The 18,854-nt window shown below is 59.2% G+C and overlaps 1 protein-coding gene across 8 annotated transcripts in view; it reads right to left on the reverse strand.

Moving 5' to 3' along the window:
* Positions 1-1,343: 1,343 nt before the first annotated feature.
* CNTRL (centriolin) overlaps positions 1,344-18,854 on the reverse strand; it is a 58,982-nt gene continuing 41,471 nt past the window's right edge. For 7 of the 8 annotated variants that reach the window (XM_076053179.1, XM_076053184.1, XM_076053178.1 and 4 more), the window contains 17 exons: positions 18,746-18,854; positions 18,161-18,291; positions 17,868-18,008; positions 15,710-15,836; positions 14,131-14,295; positions 13,738-13,897; positions 12,233-12,348; positions 11,649-11,848; positions 11,271-11,428; positions 10,797-10,870; positions 10,052-10,198; positions 8,897-9,068; positions 8,379-8,608; positions 7,670-7,810; positions 6,780-7,100; positions 5,799-5,861; positions 1,344-3,486 (listed from right to left, as the gene is read on the reverse strand). The exon at positions 18,746-18,854 is cut by the window's right edge and continues 123 nt beyond it. In XM_076053179.1, the coding sequence (XP_075909294.1) occupies positions 3,283-3,486; positions 5,799-5,861; positions 6,780-7,100; positions 7,670-7,810; positions 8,379-8,608; positions 8,897-9,068; positions 10,052-10,198; positions 10,797-10,870; positions 11,271-11,428; positions 11,649-11,848; positions 12,233-12,348; positions 13,738-13,897; positions 14,131-14,295; positions 15,710-15,836; positions 17,868-18,008; positions 18,161-18,291; positions 18,746-18,854 (2,659 nt within the window). In that variant the 3' untranslated portion in view covers positions 1,344-3,282. Of the gene's footprint in view, positions 3,487-5,798; positions 6,286-6,779; positions 7,101-7,669; positions 7,811-8,378; positions 8,609-8,896; positions 9,069-10,051; positions 10,199-10,796; positions 10,871-11,270; positions 11,429-11,648; positions 11,849-12,232; positions 12,349-13,737; positions 13,898-14,130; positions 14,296-15,709; positions 15,837-17,867; positions 18,009-18,160; positions 18,292-18,745 lie in introns of all 8 variants that reach the window. The other variant, XR_012929982.1, reaches the window with a different exon arrangement.

The following is an 18,854-nucleotide window of genomic DNA, read 5'->3' on the forward strand; positions in this document are numbered from 1 at the left end:
ATGGTGGTGAGTGTAGCGATGGTGGTGAGTGTAGCGATGGTGGTGAGTGTAGCGATGGTGGTGAGTGTAGCGATGGTGGTGAGTGTAGCGATGGTGGTGAGTACTGGGTGAGTGTAGCGATGGTGGCGAGTACTGGGTGAGTGTAGCGGTGGCGGTGAGTGCTGGGTGAGTGTAGCGATGGTGGTGAGTGTTGGGTGAGTGTAGCGATGGTGGTGAGTACTTGGTGAGTGTAGCGATGGTGGTGAGTGTAGAGATGGTGATGAGTGTAGCGATGGTGGTGAGTGTAGCGATGATGGTGAGTACTGGGTGAGTGTAGCGATGGTGGTGAGTATAGCGATGGTGGTGAGTGCTGGGTGAGCGTAGCGATGGTGGTACTTGGTGAGCGTAGCGATGGTGGTACTTGGTGAGTGTAGCGATGGCGGTGAGTACTGGGTGAGTGTGGTAGTGGTGCAGTGGTTTTGTGTATCTGGGCGAAGTGCGGATTTAAGAAAATCGCCCCCCCCATTGTTCCCACTGCCGCGTGCCGGGGAGATGGAATCGAACTTCTGGCTTGCAGGTCACAGTCGTGCGCTGCTCCCCACTGCTCCACCACGGTGGTAGCAGCTGCTGCACTCACTGCAGAGAACTACCGTGACTCACAGCCCCAGGTGGCCCCATCCCATTCCGTCGTGGTAGCGCCACGGCAGGGCGCTGTGCCAATTGAACGGACTCATCAACAAATTCCTGCGGAGGGAGGAGCTGGTAGGAACGTTGGGTTGCTCGGTCAATGGCCAGGGTCAACGGCGGCACCACCACGTGGTGTATTCCGCACAATATGCCCGACTGTGAGGGCGGGCACAAGCCGGCGTGAGTAGGTGAAACGTTGAGTTTTATAAGGGCACCACGGGGTGACCAGCCCCTCCCCTCCCCACCCAGCCCCACCCCTCCCACCCCCCACCCAGCCCCACCCTCCCCACCCAGCCCCACCCTCCCCACCCCTCTCCACCCAGCCCCACCCCTCCCATTTTTGGATGCACGACGGACGGACGGACACAATAATCCCCTGTGGGCTGGTGGTGTAACCAGGAGGTTGCTACACAGTATTATCTCCCCTTCCTAGTGCAGTAGGCCCCTCGGTCGATGTATTTAACCCGTTCCACGGAAACTACTGCCAACCGAAATAACTGTTAATCGGAGCGAGAGCTGTTTCCATCTATCCAAAACGCAATGTATGGGAGGCGAAACGTTAACCAAAAAAAAACGCTAAACCGATGTCGCCGATAACCGAGGGACTGCTGTCCCGTCGAGGCAGCACGCGGTGCCCTTGGCTGGCGCCTTCGTAACGACTTGCGGCCGCCCAAGACCAAAGTGAATAATAATTTAATTTGATCAAAGTTGACGGAACACGGGAGACGGACGCGGCGCAGCACAGCGATTCTGTGAGCGGCACAAACACAGAACGTTAAATCACCACCGCTTAAATAGAAACAAAGACAACACAACAAAGATCCCGCCCTCCCCCCCGTATAGCCATAACAGACTTGGGGCAAGTGCTGTTTGCGAGTACCTATGAAGGCCGACACGGCACACGAGGGGGTGGGTGGTCAACAACCACGCCTGGCCACCTTTGTCTCTCCAATGGCGTTCACACACCTCACCAGGTACTAATTTGAGGCTAAATCGATCGAGGGGAGACCGAGGACCGGTTCAGATCGTCACTGGTGTCTGTGGCCGTGAGCGGTAATGGAATTCGAGTCACTAGGTTCGTAGCGCAGCGCGCTAACAGCTGTGCAAAACTGTCTGAGACTCACAGCCCTAGTGTGTGTTTGTCTACGAGACTCACAGTCTCAGTGTGTGTGTGTCTATGAGACTCACAGCCTGTGTGTGTGTCTACGAAATTCACAGCCCCAGTGTGTGTCTATGAGACTCACAGCCAATGTGTGTGTGTGTGTGTCTATGAGACTCACAGCCAATGTGTGTGTGTGTGTCTACGAGATTCACAGCCCTAGTGTGTGTTTGTCTACGAGATTCACAGCCCCAGTGTGTGTGTCTATGAGATTCACAGCCCTAGTGTGTGTGTCTACGACACTCACAGCCCCAATGTGTGTCTATGAGACTCACAGCCAATGTGTGTGTCTATGAGACTCACAGTCCCAGTGTGTGTGTGTCTACGAGACTCACAGCCCCAGTGCGTGTGCCTATGAGATTCACAGCCATAGTGTGTGTGTCTACGAGACTCACAGCCCCAGTGTGTGTCTATGAGACTCACAGCCAATGTGTGTGTGTGTCTACGAGATTCACAGCCTCAGTGTGTGTGTCTATGAGACTCACAGCCTCAGTGCGTGTGTCTATGAGATTCACAGCCCTAGTGTGTGTGTCTACGAGATTCACAGCCTTAGTGTGTGTGTCTACGAGACTCACAGCCCACAGGGGCCCCGAGTACAGAAAACGTTCTTAAGATTTCTGGAAAATCCGGCAGGTTACGATAGTCGTACGGTCGAAAACGTCTCAAGAGAAGGCAGCTCGTTGGGTCGGCGTCAACGGCTGCCAGGAAGACATCGGCACGTACGGAAGGCTACACGACCGGCGTGAAATCGTCACTCCGTGCGTTTGAGGTGGTCTGTGGCTGAGGTACGGTGATGATAGTGATGGTGGCGATGTGAGCGATGATAGTGATGATGTGAGTGATTATATCATACCTGTCAACCCATACGGTTTACCCGTATTCTTGTACAGGGAAATTGAGTTTTCGGTTCTATACGGCGTACAGCCGTTTCAATACGGGAAAAGAAGTGTCTGTTTCTCCCTTGTGATGGGACGTTGTGGGATGAACGTTGAGATTTATAAGGGGCACGGGGAGACCAATAAGGTCTCTGAATTGGTCTGTAATAAAGTAGGGCACTGATAAGGGGTTGACAGGTATGTGATAGTGAATGGTGGTGATAGTGATGTGAGTGGTGTTGATGCGAGTGATGTTAGCAATGGTGATGTTAGTGATGGTGATGCGACGTCAGTGGTGACGTTAGCGGTGACGGTGACGTTATCGACGTCCCAGTTAATTCTCCGTTGCGATCGACTTCGGGGCTCTCCGGACCGCTCGTGAGACCCCTTGTGACGATCGCCCCCAACGCCGCCACTCTCCCCATTTGACTTCACCCGGAGAGCTACGACAAATCTTAACCTGGCGCCCAACTCGCGACGGTGCTACTACGCCGTCACACCCCCGCGTACTCTCGGCTCCAGGTGCCGCCCGGTCACGGAGGAGGTTGGTGGGGGAGCGGGGGGGGGGCGGGTAGGCGGCCCTCACGGGGGACCTAGGAGCTCCGGTCGGGGGGTGGTGGGGGGCCCGGGGTGGGGGGCCCCGGGGGGGGCTCCCCCTCCGTTGTTGGCGACGAGGTGGCCGAGCGCGTCGACGCGGCGCTGGAGGCCCCGCAGGCTGCCCTCGGCCGCCACGCGGTGCGAGCTCAGGGCCTCCGCCTGGCGCGACATCCTCTGGCGGAGCTCCACCTGCGCACACGCACGCACAAAAGGCAAAGGTCCCCCGTGTAGCTTTCTGCAGGCTTTCGGGGCAAGTGCGCGGGGCGTTAAGTGGCGCCGCGGCGGTGGCGAGGTGTTAACTACCTCGCCAGGTATACAGGAGGTCGTGGGTTTGCTCCCGAACCTGACAGCTGCTGTATATTTGGAGTTTGTGGTGTCTCTCTCCCTGTGGTCGCGTGGATGTTTATCCGAGTTCTCTGGTTTTTCCCCTCCACATTTAGAATCAACAGCACGCGTTGAGATTATTTGGCTGCTAGAAAAATCCACGTGATGATAAGCCACTTCGTTGAGCTATTGTTTGTGGCTAGGTAAAATAGAATTCGATTAGTTTAGTTTAAGTGCCGTGAGCGAGTAGCACCTGTGAAGGCCAGCACGGCGTGCGCGAGGTGGCCGGGTGGGCGATCAGGACCACGCCCGGCCGCCTTTGTATCCCCCGTGGCGATGTTTACCACACACCGCACCAGGTACTCTTTTGAGTCGACCTCGGGGAGGCGCAGTACCGGTTCAGAGAACCGTCACCGGTGTTGGCCGTGAGCGGGAATCGAACTCGGGTCGCCGGGTTCGTAGCGCTGCATGCTCACCGCAACACCACCAGCTACAAAGGCTGACGCACACTCCATAAAACTATTTTTTATTTGACCTGGGTAAAGCCCACTGAGCTGTGTAGCTCTTTATCAGAAGCGACCTGGCCACATGACAGCTCGCCCAAGTGGCTTACCATCATCATCGTCATCATCGTGGGGACGTTCATAGCAGCAGCCAAACACTCTGAGCGCGTGACGTTGATTCTGAATGCGGAGGGGAAAAACCGGAGGACCCGGATGAAAAATCCACGCTGATCTAAGGGAGGCCCAGAACCCGTTTAGATCATTAATCGTCGGTGCTGCTGGTAGCCGTGAGCGGGACGTGAAATGGAGTTGCCGGGTTTGTAGCACAGAGCGCTAACTGCTGCTCCACCGCTCCCCACACGTGTGTAGTGACATATGACGTCACTACTGTATCGGGTCTGTACACACATGACGTCACTGCTATGTTGGATCTGTACACGTGACGTCACTGCTATGTTGGGTATGGAGGCTGTTGATGGGTGGCCACGGGGGTCGTGTCAGGCCGTGGCACTCCGAGTGACCCCGGCTGGGCACGTGGCCGGATCCAGGAGGGGGCCGGGGACCCTGGGGGACCCTGGGGGACCCTGGGGGTCACGTGGTCGGGGAGTGGAGCCTTCTCGTGGGCTCGAGAAGGGGGGCGCGGCCAGGGTGTGGCCGGCCACGCAGGAGAGGCTTATAAGCGGGCTCAGCGGAGAGAGCGGGGCTGTTGGTGCCTGGGATGAAGCCGTCTCATGAAGACTCTGAAGAAAGAAGCCTCCAGTCATCGTGGCCAAGCAGAAGCCCTCCTGGCTTGGCCACGCCAAGCAGGGGCGGAGCCAGGATTTCAGGCCGGGGTGACATTCAACAAATTTTTATTTCAAGAATGATTAGAGAGTCAGGCTGTTGAACTAGACGCCATCGTTTGGCGACACGCTCTGACAATGCAGCTGGCACGGAGTCCGCCAGACCGAGTGTCGTACACTTATACGCAGAATGTCACCCCCCCCGTCACCCCCCCTGGCTCCGCCCCTGACGCGAAGTAGTACCCGAGTGTTAGCGAGAGTAGGACGGTGGTCACCACCTTATGTGTAGGGTGTGGTGCAGTTGTGTTAAATAAATAGTGTTGCCTCCACACGAGTGTAAGCGCCTCTATCGAACCATTACACACGTGCACACACAGAAAATCAGTGAGAGAGGGGACGACTCGGAGGCCCAAAGAGGAACTATAATGGTGAGCCGGCACTACCAACAATTGCCCAAGCTCTGTAGTCCTCCAAGTGTGAAGATGTTATCGGCCTCTTAATGAATGTTTAGAAATGGGAGGAGGAGACCGGAGCACCCGGAGAAAACCCACGTGAGCAAGGGGGCAACGCTCTATCCCAAACAGACGGGACAGATTAGTCCGCGCTTTGCTGTACCGCCTTCTCCCGGCAGAGCCAGGGGTACGGCTCCTCCTCGACCCAGCCACCCGCTGATCCACCGATCCCTCGCTGCCTCAGCGCTGGGTCACGGGCCACGCCACGTGCGGCAGCGTGGCCACCGCCGAAACCCGGCTGACGATACATCTACACAGTACACAGACTCAACCATCGGCATTGCATGAGCGTGGAGGGGGGCCCTGGCTCTCCCCCATGTCTGCTTTGAGGAGGGGGGGGGGCAGGGGGGGGGGGCAGGGGGGGGGGGTTGGCGTCGCACCTTGAGCCAGTCGTCCTGCTGCCGCAGCTTCTCACAGGCCGCGTCTCCGCTCCACAGCTCTCCCTGCGACCACGGGACGAGGTGAGACGAGGTGAGACGAGGTGAGATGAGTTAGAGACGAGGTATGTACGCGTGTATGTTGAACTTCTTTCGCACCGTGCGTAAGCCAACCATGCCAGTCGGAGGCGTGCGAGCTCGACTCTTGCCTACCCCAACTCACGAATCCTCTACCAAGTGGAGACGCGAGTTCAGCCGGGCGGGAGAGATCGCCGAGACGGAGCAGGTTGGGCGCCATGGTCGGACGGCGCTCACCAGGGCCAGATTAAGGTTCTTGTAGGGCACTCTCTCGTAGGCCTTCAGTGATAACTCTCGACAGTTGTTACCGCTGCCGCGTGCTGCTACTCCCGCCGCTGTCACTCGGCTTGTTTCATGCGGACTTCGTCCAGCCGCTGGACAGATGTCGTTACCGATGCGTTCATTGTTTAGCCTGCGTCCTCGTTCGCCGCAGATAAGCAGATGTAATTTGAAATCATTGGAGAGAAAAAAAAACAAGGTAAGCCTCGAAATATTACAAGCGAAAAATGCTTAGACTATTTTTGTTACTACGATTATCATATCGGATGACAAGGCTTTAAAAGGATGCCGTTCATTTTCATCAATTTAACGTTCTGACGGGATGACCGCATGGTGAGCACCATGTTACTTTACTTTCGTTTAAGCTTGAAGATTTGTGTCGCTGTTATTTTAGGTGAAATATGCCTCGCTCGCAACGAGTTAACGACTTGTTAACCACTGCAAAGAAATGTCAACGAGCAGCCGTACAAATATATTTATTCGAGAAGATATCTTGCTGAATTTTTTTTTTGATCATGAAGACAAAAAAAAAACAACGTCACATTTCTTTGTAGGCCCTTCAGTTTTCGTAGGCCCCAGGCACAGTGCCTACTGTGGCCTATTGGATAATACGGCCCTGGCGCTTACCTTGGTGAGGAGGAGGAGGCTGCGCGAGAGTCCCGGTGAGCGAGGGGGGCCGGCGGCGGCGGCACGGTCGGCGGCGCCGGGCGCGGATAGGGCGGAGAGGCGGTCGCCGTCGGGCGGAAGGTTCTCCTTGAGGCCGTCTATCTCGCGCCGGACGCGCTCCTTCTCCTCGTACACGGCCTCCAGATCGTCGAGCAGGCCGAGGCGCGAGCGGTCGAGCTCCCGGAGGCCCGCGCCGATCTCCTCGCGCACGTCGCTCCGCACGGCCCGCAGCGCCTCGCGCGTCTCCCGCTCGCGCGACGCCAACTCCTCCTGGCTCCGCAGCTGCGGGGAAGTTGGGGGGGGAGGGGGGGGTGGGGCGGCGGATATCGGACACGGGGACATGGGACAGGACACGGGGCTTGGCACACGGGGACACGGGATTCGGGGACATGCAACGTGGTACACGGATCACGAGACACGGGGATATGGGACATGGGGACACGGGGGAAATGGGACATGGGGACACGGGACACGGGTTACGGAACACGGGGACATGAAACACAGGGACACGGGGACATGGGTCATGAGGCATGGGACACAGGGACACGGGTCACGGGAACATGGGACACGGGTCGCGGGAACACGTAACACGGGGGCACGGGAACACTAGACATGGGCCACGGGACACGTGGGAACATGGGACACGGGACAGGGGACACAGGAGCAGGCGGGCGGGAGAGTGGCGAATCGCAGGTTGAATGTCGACCACGATTCACAGGTTAAATACTCAAGTGACCCTTTGCGGGACAAAGGTCACTTCTCGAACAGGACACCTCCGAAGTAGTGCCCCCCACCCTCCCGTGCCCCCCCCCCCACCCCTCCCGTAGCACCTCCACGCCCCCCCCCTCCACCTGCGTGTGCAGCAGCTGGAAGTCGCTCTGCAGGCGCGCGAGCTCGGCGAGGAGCCGCGAGGCCGTGGCGTGGTGTTCGCGAGCGGCCTGCCCCAGCCGGCGGGACTCGGCACGCACGCGGCCACACTCGGCCCGCTCGGCCTGCGGCGCCACGGCACAACAACCGCACAAAAACCGCACGCGATTACAACCACAATCGCACCACCAATGCGCAAACCACACAACCGCACCAATTACAACCACGCCATTAATCACGCGATTACAACCGTACCACAATTACGACCACAATCACACAACAGGACCGGTCTAGATATTCGTCTCTGGTGTTAGTGGCCGTGAGCGGGACTCCGAACTTTGGGTCGCCGGGTTCGTAGCGTGGCGCACTAAACGCTGTGCCACCACTCCTCACCAAAGACCCCCCCCCATATAGCCTTCAACAGATTATTGGGGCAAGTGCTGTTAGCGAGTTGCACGTATGAAGGCCGGCATAGCAACGTGGGGGTGGGTGGCCAGTGGCGATGTTTTCACATCGAACCTCATTTTAAGGGAGGCCAGGACCCGTTCATAAAATCGTCACTTGGTGTTGGCCGTGAGCGGGAATCGAACTCGGGTCACTGGGTTCATAGAGCAGCGCGTTAACCGCTGCCACTCCCCACCACCACGACTACAAGCGGCGTGCGCATGCGCGCGTTCGTGTGTGCGTCCTCACATCGAGCGCCTCCTGCAGGCGGGCGGCCTGCACCCGAGCATCATCGCGCAGCGCGGACAGCTGCTCCCGGCTCTGCTGGCGCTGGGTGGCGAGCCTGGCGAGCGCCGCCCTCCGCTCCTCCTCCAACTCGCCACGCAGCTGCGCCACCTCCTCGCGCAGCAAGCGCCCCCCCTCCTCCTCCTCCTCGTCGCCCGGCGCCGCCCGCCGCTCTCTGTCGCTCAGCTCCGAGCCTACGGGCGGCGGCGTGGGGAGGTGAGGAGGGAGGTGGAGTAGGAGGAGTGGAGAGCAGACAGAGAGAGAGAGAGAAGTTTTGTGTGAGTGTTTGAGTGGCAACAGTGTGGGTGTGGGTGCTGTATGGGACATTGATAAGTGAGTGTGTAAGTGAATGACTGTGAGTGAATGAGTGACTGACTGTGTATCTGTGAATATCTGTGTGCGTGACTGCACCAGCGAGTCACTGAGGAAGCGAGTGACTACGCGAGTGAGTGAGTGAGCGAGCGACTGAGCGTGTGCCGTACGCAGCGCCTGGGCCTCTCTCTCCAGCTCCCCGCAGCGTCGCTCGGTGCGCCCCGCGCGCTCAGCCTCCTCGCTCCGCCGCTCCGCCTCCTCCCGGAGACGCGCCACCTCCGCCGCGAGCCTCTCCCGCTCAGCGCCAACCTCGCCGCTCCGCTCCTGCAGCAGTGCCAGCTCCTGCTCCGGCCGCAGAGAGAGACAGAGAGAGTGAGCGGAGGGAAGGGGGGGGGGGGGGGGGGTGGATGATGTGCAGTAAGGCCCACTGAGCTATGTAGGTCTTTGTCAAAAGCGACCTGGCTATCATAAATGATAGCTCAACGAAGTGGCTTATCATCATCACGTGGAAATTTATAGCAGCAGCATACTCTGAATGCATGACGTTCATTTGAAATCTGGTGGGGAAAAACACGCTTCAATGAAATGTACCCTACTAGTAATGGAAGAACTCCACGACTCCAGGAAGTGGCCCCGAAGCTTGCCATAACTTAAGGGACCCTGGTGATTTACAGCCAACGTAAGTTGACCGTGGACAATTAGACCCAAGGCGAAACATAACATATAAAAAAAGATTGTTTAAGATTATATATATTTTTTATGATGGAATATAGTATTGCCATCAGCATGACATAAGTATACCACATTGGGAAGTGGGGTAAAATTGAGTTACAAGATTTGAGGATACGACAACAACAGACAGTGAGTTAATAGAAAGTGTGTAAAAATCCACACGGCTTACGCGGAGAGACAAAGACACATACACTCCAAATATACAGCATGCGTCAGGGTCGAGATTGAACCTATGACCTGTATACCAGGCGAGGTAGTTAACATCTCGCCGCCAATGGCGGCCGCAGCAACGCGAGTATGTGAGAGTGAGTATTATTGAGTAGTCGTTAGCGCGCTGCGCTACGAACCCGGCGGCCCGAGTTTGATTCCCGCTCATGGCGAACAATTGGTCCTGGGCCTCGCCTAGGTCGACTCGGCCTCAAAACGAGTACCTGGTGGGGTGTGTAAACATCGCCGCTGGGGAGACAAAGGTCGTGGTGCTGGCCAGCAACCCTCTCGCGTGCCTTACCGGCCTACTCGCTAGCAGCACTTGCCCCCAGCCGCCTGTCGAAGGCTACGCGGGGGACCTTTGTCTGGTGTGGGCTACGCTGTACCTGCTCGCCCTCGTGCTGGCGCTCGCGCAGCAGCGCCACGCCGCGCTCCGCCTCATCCTGCCGCTCGAGCGCCGCCCGGCAGCGCTGCTCCGCGCGGCTCCCCTCCTCCTGCAGCGCGTCGCGGTGTCGCGCCGCGCTCGTAGCGTCCTGCGCGCACGCACCACCACCGGAGACGCAGGCGACGAATCAACGCACAGGCACAGGCGCTGTACCGTTACCGCACGCGCGCGCACGCACAGGCACAGGCACCGCACCGTCACCACACGCACCGTCACTACACCATCACACACTGTTAACACACACGGGTACCACTGTAGCCCCTCCACCTGCCCACACAGGCCCGCCCCCTGCTTGGGCATCTTCACGGTAGACGCCAGGACACACTTTGTGAAGCCACCCGGACCGTCTTCGGCCGCAACCTGGGACCGTTCCGGTCACACCCGGACCGCTCCGGCCTCACCCAGACCGTCACGGTCACACCCGGACCTAACCAGCCACACCTGGACTGTCACGGCCACATCCGGACCTTCACGGCCACACCCGGACCTTCACGGCCACACCCGGACAGTCTCGGCCACACCTGGACCGTGCCGGCCACACCTGGACCGTTTCGGTCACACCCGTACCGTCCCGGCCACACCGGGACCATCTGGTGGCTCTGATTGTGTTGCCGCTGTTGCGTTGCGTTGCTGTTCCTTGTTTTTGCGTGTGAGGGTGCGAGCAACAGCACTCCGGCCCTGCGCACCTGCTGCAGCTGCTGCAGCTTGCCCTGCTTCTCTTGCAGCTGCTCCTGCAGCGCTAGCAGCTCCGCCCGGGTCGCTGCATTCCACAAAGACAGAGATCCCCCCGTGTAGCCTTGAGAGACAGGGCAAGTGCTATTAACGAGCGACTTATGAAGGCCTGCATGACACACGAGGGGGTGAGTGACCAGCACCACTCCCCGGCCGCCTTTGTCTCCCCAGTGCCGATGTTCACAAACCACACAAGGTAATTAATTGAGGGGAGGCCCAGGACCGGTTCAGATAATAGTTGCTAGTGTTGGCGGCGAATGGAAATTGAACTCGGCTAGCCAAGTTAGTAACACAGTGCATGAATCCCTGTACCACCGCTTCCCATAATCACACACACACACACACGCACATACACACGCACACACGTGCACGCGCACCCGTGCTACACCACCCACACGGCAGCAGCCGCTGCCCCGTGCCACAGTTACCGTGGAGCTGCTGCATTGCCGCCTCCGTCTCCGTGGAAACCGTCTGCTTGAGGGCAGCGGCGCGATCCAGCTGCCCCTGCAGCTCGTCGCGGTCCGCGGTGAGCGAGTTCAGCGTGCAACGAGCGGAGCGCAGCTCCGACTCCACCTCGGCCAGCGCCCTGCACCACAACCACACACGGCGCCCCGTCACCGCGGCACAACCACACACGGCCCAACACCGCCACGCAAACCACACACGGCGCCCCGTCACCGGCGCACAACCACACATTGCGGCCCATCACCACGGCACCCTCAGACGGACGTGGCACCTCGGCGACGCTCACTGCATCACTCCTCACCCGCGCCACCCGCGCCACCCGCGCCACCCGCGCCACTCACGCCTGCGTGTCCGCCAGTGCGGCCTGCGCGTCGTGCGCCTCCCCCTGGGCCCTCGCCGCCTCCTCCGCCGCCTCCCGCTCGCCGTCGCGGCGCCGGCGCTCCCCGGCCTCGCGCTCGCGCCGCGCCAGCTGCTGCAGGCGCTCCAGCTCGGAGCGCTCGCGCCTGCTCGCCGCCAGCACGCTCTCCAGGTCCACGCGTGCCTGCGGAGGGGGGGGGGGGTGGTGGGGAGGAGGAGGGAGAGGAGGAGGAGGAGGAGGGGAGTGAGGAGGAGGAGGAGGAGAAAGGGGAGGAGGAGGAAGAGTCGAGGGGGCAGGGAGAGGAATCAATCTTCATGATCGCCATTATCATCACAATCATTTTCACAACCAATATCAAAAACGCCATCATCACCACCACCACCACCACCACTTATATTGCCACCATCGCCAACATTAATATCGAGTCTAAGGATGTGAGGGGCTGGGCTGGGAGAGGCAGGGCAGGGCTGGGAGGGAAAGGGCTGGGATGGGGGCAGGGCTGGGAGGGAAAGGGCTGGGATGGGGGCAGGGCTGAGAGGGGCAGATTTGGGAGGGGCAGGGCCGCACCTCCAGTGAGTTGGCCTGCAGAGCCTGGAGCTCCTCCTGCCTCTGGCGCTGCTGCAGGCGGAGCTGGTTCAGAGCCTCCTCCTCCACACGCAGAGACTCCGTCACGGTGTGCAGCTCTACAACCACAGTGCCCCACACACAGCCAAAGATCCCCCATATAGCCTTAAAAGACTGTTGGTGCAAGTGCTATTAGTAAGCACCTATGAAGGTCGGAACTGCACACAAGGCGGTGGGTGGCCAGCACCACGGCCGACCTCAATGTTTACACACCACACTATGAATTCAATTGAGGCTGAGTCAACCTCGGGGAGGCCCAGGACCGGATCAAGCAATCGTCACTGGTGTTGGCCGTGAGCGGGAATCGACCTCGGGTCGCCGGGTTCGTAGCGCAGCGTAGCGCTAACCACTACACTGCTGCTTCCACTGATGCACAACAACAACCGCCATCCGCCACTAAGTGGCGATGACGTCACCACGACGCTTGTGCCAGGCGACGTGTACGTTAAGACCACGTGAAGTGTCGAACGCCCACTGGCAGGCGGTCACAGGGCAGACCCAGGTGCCACGGGTCGACTGAGGTGATTGGCCAATGCACCACCTGTGCCCCCTACTGATGCACACACAGAGATACAACAACCGCCATTCGCCACAAAGTGGCGGTGACGTCACCACGACGCTTGTGCCAGGCCATGTGCACCTTGAGGCCACGTGAAGTGTCGAACGCCCGCTGGCAGGTCACGGGGCAGACCCAGGTGCCACGGGTCGACTGACTGAGATGACTGGCTGATGCACCACCTGTGCCCCCTACTGTGCTAACTTGCTGTGCTTTAGCCACCCGGCGCTCCGCTCGTTGTTGTGAGCATCGCTCCTCCGCCCTCCGTTGTTGTTGAAGGGCGACTGCCTCCAACTGCCCAGTAGCATCCTTCACGAGCCTCCTCCACTGAGGCCGATCTTGACACCGCTGGTAACAGCGGTGTCCCCCTCGATCCGGCCGAACAAAAGCTGCTTGGGCATGCGGTGACTGGGCATGCGGGCTACATGACCCAGCCAACGCAGCCTTGCCTGCCGGAGGAGCTCACCGATGGGACTTTGCCCAGATCTTTCAAGGATTTGTGAGCTCCTCACACAATCCAGTCTGGTTAAACCCAGGATGGATCGTAGGCAGGCCAGCCTAAATGTTTCCAACCGGCGAAGATGTTCCATTAGGGGAGTCCACGTTTCGCAAGCGTAGAGAAGGGAGGGAATGACCGTGGCCGAGAAAACCTGAAGCTTAGTGCGGAGCGACAGACCAGGTAGCTTCCTCACAGCGTTACGCAACCGATGAAAATATAATGCCGCTCGACTGATTCGCAGTGAGACCTGTGCTGTCAAACCGGAGCCGGTCATGAGCACACTGCCCAGGTATGGGAAACTCTCCACTCTCTCCACAACTGCCCCATCACAGAGATACACACACACACGCACACACACAGACACGTGTGCATCCCACCGCCTCCCGCCCTCACCGGCGGAGCGAGCGGTGAGCGCCGCCTGCGTCTCGTGCAGCTGCTCTCGCTGCTGCTCGCCGTGCAGCTGCAGGCGCGCCGCCTGCCGCTCCAGCTCGGCCACCTGGTGCTGCAGCTCGAGCTGGCGCGCAGACAGCGACTCCAGCTCCTCACGGCTCTCCTGCGCTCACACGCACATGGGTATACAGAGATACAGACATGGGTATACAGAGATACAGACATGGGTATACAGAGACAGAGACATGGGTATACAGAGACATGGGTATATACACACACACGCACACACAGAGGCATGGGTATACACACAGAGACGCGGGTATACACACACACACATGGTGTTGCGGTGCACGGTGCAGGGTGTCGTGGTGCAGGATGCCGCAGTGCAGGACGGACGCGAATCAGCGAGCGTCTCTCCGCGGCCTCCCTCTCGCCCTCGGTCAGCGCCAGCGCCAGCTCCCTGCGCTTCTCCTCCACGCGCTGCTGCTCCAGCCGCTGCTCCGCGCGCCGCCGCCCCAGCTCGCGTGCCAGCTCCGCCTGCAGGCCCCGTGCCGCCTCCAGCTGTGGGAGAGCGATGTGGGGGGGGCGGGGCAGGGCAGGGGGAGAGGGTCATGGGATTGGAGGACACAGGGGCAGGGGGAGGGGCGGGTTCAATGCCCATGCGAGGTGGCAGCACCCGGCCGCAGATAATGGTTGGTAAAATATTAGTTTTTTGTTATTATCGGCGATTTGTTTACCTTTCCCATACTTTGCACTCCGATCGTGTTTTTGTTTAAGTTTGTCGTAACTTTTTGACCCGACCCTACTGCAACATCTGTGAAAAAGAGCTTCACAGCTCATCGGATTTGTCCAGCGTAAATAAAGATTCTGCTACTGCCAGTGCGGGGCCTCTAGCATATGTTATAATGGGGCTTTAAATAAAAAAAAACACAAATATTAAAACACATTTTTAACTTGCACAGTAAAGTACCGTATTTTCCCGCGTATAGCCCGCATACGCATATAACCCGCAGACGCATATACCCCGCTAAAATAGCGTTTTGTGTAAAACAAATTTCAGATAGCCCGCACCTCCATATACCCCGCATGCATTCATCTAGTTAACGTCGTTACTGCAGCTTAATTCCATCTCTCTCCCCCCAGCTGCCCCACCCCCCAACCCCCACCTCTCTCTCTCCCCCCAGCTCTCCCGTCGCCGGTAAACAGTGCGCGCACTTCAAACATTGTCGTTTCATTGTACAAACAATTCATTTGAAACGTGATAACATGTGCAATTTTAGTGTGAGTGGCTTATTCAGCAGTGCTTCAATCAAAGGTAAGTGTTGCATAGTGGATAGTCCTACCATGAAAAAAATAAAACGAGTCATGACATGTCACAGGTGTAAAATATTTTTGGGATAGCCCGCAGGGTCTTGTTTTGTTTGTAAAAAGTGGTATACCCCGCGGGTTATATGTGGGAAAATACGGTAATTGTATTTTTTCATTTGCAATACAGCCAGATAATACGACAAATCGCTAACCTTAAACACCCAGTCGTTTATAAAAGTTGAAGGCAGTCCAGTACTATAGTAATAGAGCAAGTGCAGAATCAGTGAACCAGAATTTATAGCTTGAAAGCATTTAGCGCGGGGCCCTTGAAAGTGCGGGGCCCGTAGCTACATATACAGCTGTATGTGCTACTAGGATAATCCGGCACTGGATACTACTACAACTACGCTGGCGCTAGCGCTGCCACCTGCAGCTGCTCCACCGTGCAGCCACGCCATCGCAAGGCGCCAGCTGGCAGCTAAACACCAGCCCATTCTGCACGGTGGGCTGGGTGGATGTAGGTAAAGGTAGTGCTGGGTAGATATGGGTAGGGCTAGTGCTGGGTGGTTAGGGGTAGGGCTAGTGCTGGGTGGTTAGGGTGAGTTGAGGGCTAGTGCTGGCTGGTTAGCCAGCGAGCGAGTGAGTGGGCGTTTGAGGGTCATGTCACCTCCTGATGTAGGCCGTGCAGCGCCGTGCGGTGTGTGTGCAGCGCCGCCTGCAGCTCGCCGAGCGCCGCCTGCCCCTCGGCTCGCTCCTGCTCAGCCCGCACCGTCTCCACGCGCAGCTCCTCCAGCCTGGAACAGCAGCACGGAGATGCGCTCAGGTGTCTCTGCGTGTGAGTGCCGTGTCTCTGTGTGTGAGTGCCGTGTCTCTGCGTGTGAGTGCCGTGTCTCTGTGTGTAAGTGCCGTGTCTCTGTGTGTGAGTGCCGTGTCTCTGCGTGTGAGTGCCGTGTCTCTGCGTGTGAGTGCCGTGTCTCTGTGTGTGAGTGCCATGTCTCTGCGTGTGAGTGCCGTGTCTCTGTGTGTAAGTGCCGTGTCTCTGTGTGTGAGTGCCGTGTCTCTGCGTGTGAGCGCCGTGTCTCTGCGTGTGAGCGCCGTGTCTCTGCGTGTGAGTGCCGTGTCTCTGCGTGTGAGTGCCGTGTCTCTGCGTGTGAGTGCCGTGTCTCTGCGTGTGAGTGCCGTGTCTCTGCGTGTGAGTGCCGTGTCTCTGTGTGTGAGTGCCGTGTCTCTGTGTGTGAGCGCCGTGTCTCTGTGTGTGAGCGCCGTGTCTCTGTGTGTGAGTGCCGTGTCTCTGCGTGTGAGTGCCGTGTCTCTGCGTGTGAGTGCCGTGTCTCTGCGTGTGAGTGCCGTGTCTCTGCGTGTGAGCGCCGTGTCTCTGCGTGTGAGCGCCGTGTCTCTGCGTGTGAGCGCCGTGTCTCTGTGTGTGAGTGCCGTGTCTCTGCGTGTGAGTGCCGTGTCTCTGCGTGTGAGTGCCGTGTCTCTGCGTGTGAGTGCCGTGTCTCTGCGTGTGAGCGCCGTGTCTCTGCGTGTGAGCGCCGTGTCTCTGCGTGTGAGTGCCGTGTCTCTGCGTGTGAGTGCCGTGTCTCTGCGTGTCAGCGCCGTGTCTCTGCGTGTGAGTGCCGTGTCTCTGTGTGAGTGCCGTGTCTCTGTGTGTGAGTGCCGTGTCTCTGTGTGTGAGTGCCGTGTCTCTGTGTGTGAGTGCCGTGTCTCTGTGTGAGTGCCGTGTCTCTGTGTGTGAGTGCCGTGTCTCTGTGTGTGAGTGCCGTGTCTCTGCGTGTGAGTGCCGTGTCTCTGTGTGTGAGTGCCGTGTCTCTGTGTGTGAGTGCCGCGTCTCTGTGTCAGTGCCGTGTCTCTGTGTGTGAGTGCCGTGTCTCTGCCCTGAGTGCCATGTCTCTGTGTGTGAGTGCCGTGTCTCTGTGTGTGAGTGCCGTGTCTCTGCGTGTGAGTGCCGTGTCTCTGTGTGTGAGTGCCGTGTCTCTGTGTGTGAGTGCCGTGTCTCTGTGTGAGTGCCGTGTCTCTGTGTGTGAGTGCCGTGTCTCTGCCCATGAGTGCCGTGTCTCTGTGTGTGAGTGCCGTGTCTCTGCGTGTGAGTGCCGTGTCTCTGCCCGTGAGTGCCGTGTCTCTGTGTGTGAGTGCCGTGTCTCTGCGTGTGAGTGCCGTGTCTCTGCGTGTGAGCGCCGTGTCTCTGTGTGTGAGTACCGTGTCTCTGTGTGTGAGTGCCGTGTCTCTGCGTGTGAGTACCGTGTCTCTGTGTGTGAGTGCCGTGTCTCTGTGTGTGAGTGCCGTGTCACTGTGTGTGAGTGCCGTGTCTCTGTGTGTGAGTGCCGTGTCTCTGCGTGTGAGTGCCGTGTCTCTGCCCGTGAGTGCCGTGTCTCTGCGTGTGAGCGCCGTGTCTCTGCGTGTGAGTGCCGTGTCTCTGTGTGCGAGTGCCGTGTCTCTGTGTGTGAGTGCCGTGTCTCTGCGTGAGTGCCGTGTCTCTGCGTGTGAGTGCCGTGTCTCTGTGTGCGAGTGCCGTGTCTCTGCGTGTGAGTGCCGTGTCTCTGCCCGCGAGTGCCGTGTCTCTGCGCGTGAGTGCCGTGTCTCTGTGTGTGAGTGCCGTGTCTCTGTGTGTGAGTGCCGTGTCTCTGTGTATGAGTGCCGTGTCTCTGTGTGAGTGCCGTGTCTCTGCGTGAGTGCCGTGTCTCTGCGTGTGAGTGCCGTGTCTCTGTGTGCGAGTGCCGTGTCTCTGCGTGTGAGTGCCGTGTCTCTGCGTGTGAGTGCCGTGTCTCTGCCCGTGAGTGCCGTGTCTCTGCGTGTGCCCCGGCGGGCCTCTCGCACGTCCTCACCGGTGCTCGGAGCCTGCGATCTGCTGAGTCAGCGCCGTGAATCTCTCATCCCTGTCCTGCACCACGGCGCTCACCTGCGCCAGCACACGCTCGTGCTCACCGCGGCGCCGCCCAGCGTCCACCAGCTGCACCTGCACCGCCCTGCACACCACCATCACCACCACCATTACCGCCATCGTCGCCATCATCACCATCATTATCAGTAGTACCACCGCCGCCGCCGCCACCATCATCACCAGCAGTACTGCCACCATCAAAACCACCACCATCATCATCACCGCTGCGCCCCTCACCGCAGCTGCTTGTCGGAGTGCAGGAGCCTGCCGGCGCTGTCGGCCACACGCCGCTCTGTCTCCGCCAAGTCGGCACGCGTCTCCTCCAGCCGCTGCTGTGCCTCCGCGCACCAGCGAGATGCGTCCTGCGACTGCAGGGGGGCGGACACGGTCACGCGGTGTCCCCTCCGTTTCCCCCCCGTGGCCCCATGACCCCGTGTCCTTGTGACCCCATGACCTCGTGTCCGTGAACCTGTGACCCCGTGTCCATGCGACCCCGTGTCCCCGTGCCTCCCTGTCCCCATGTCTCTCTGTCCCCCTGTTCCCGTGTCCCCCTGTCCCCGCGTCTCCCTGTCCCCGCGTCTCCCAGTCCCCGCGTCTCCCTGTCCCCCTGTCCCCGTGTCTCCCTGTTCCCTTGTCTCCCTGTCCCCTTGTCTCCGTGTCCCCGTGTCTCCCTGTCCCCGTGTCTGCCTGTCCCCGTGTCCCCATGTCCCCCTGTCCCCTTGTCTCCCTGTCCCCCTGCCCCCGTGTCTCCCTGTTCCCTTGTCTCCCTGTCCCCGCGTCTCCCTGTCCCCGCGTCTCCCTCTCACCCGTGTCCCCATGCACCTGTCTCTCCGTGTCCTCCAGCTCGGCGTGGGCCTGCACTAAGAGGCGGTTGGCGTGCCGCAGCTCCTGCCGGCGCCGGGCGAGCGTCTCTTCGAGGCACGCCGTCTCC

The sequence above is a fragment of the Petromyzon marinus genome, chromosome 59, assembly GCF_048934315.1.
Source record: "Petromyzon marinus isolate PM22_M1 ecotype Great Lakes invasive population chromosome 59, UKy_Petmar_22M1.pri1.0, whole genome shotgun sequence".
Classification (NCBI taxonomy): Eukaryota; Metazoa; Chordata; class Hyperoartia; order Petromyzontiformes; family Petromyzontidae; genus Petromyzon; species Petromyzon marinus.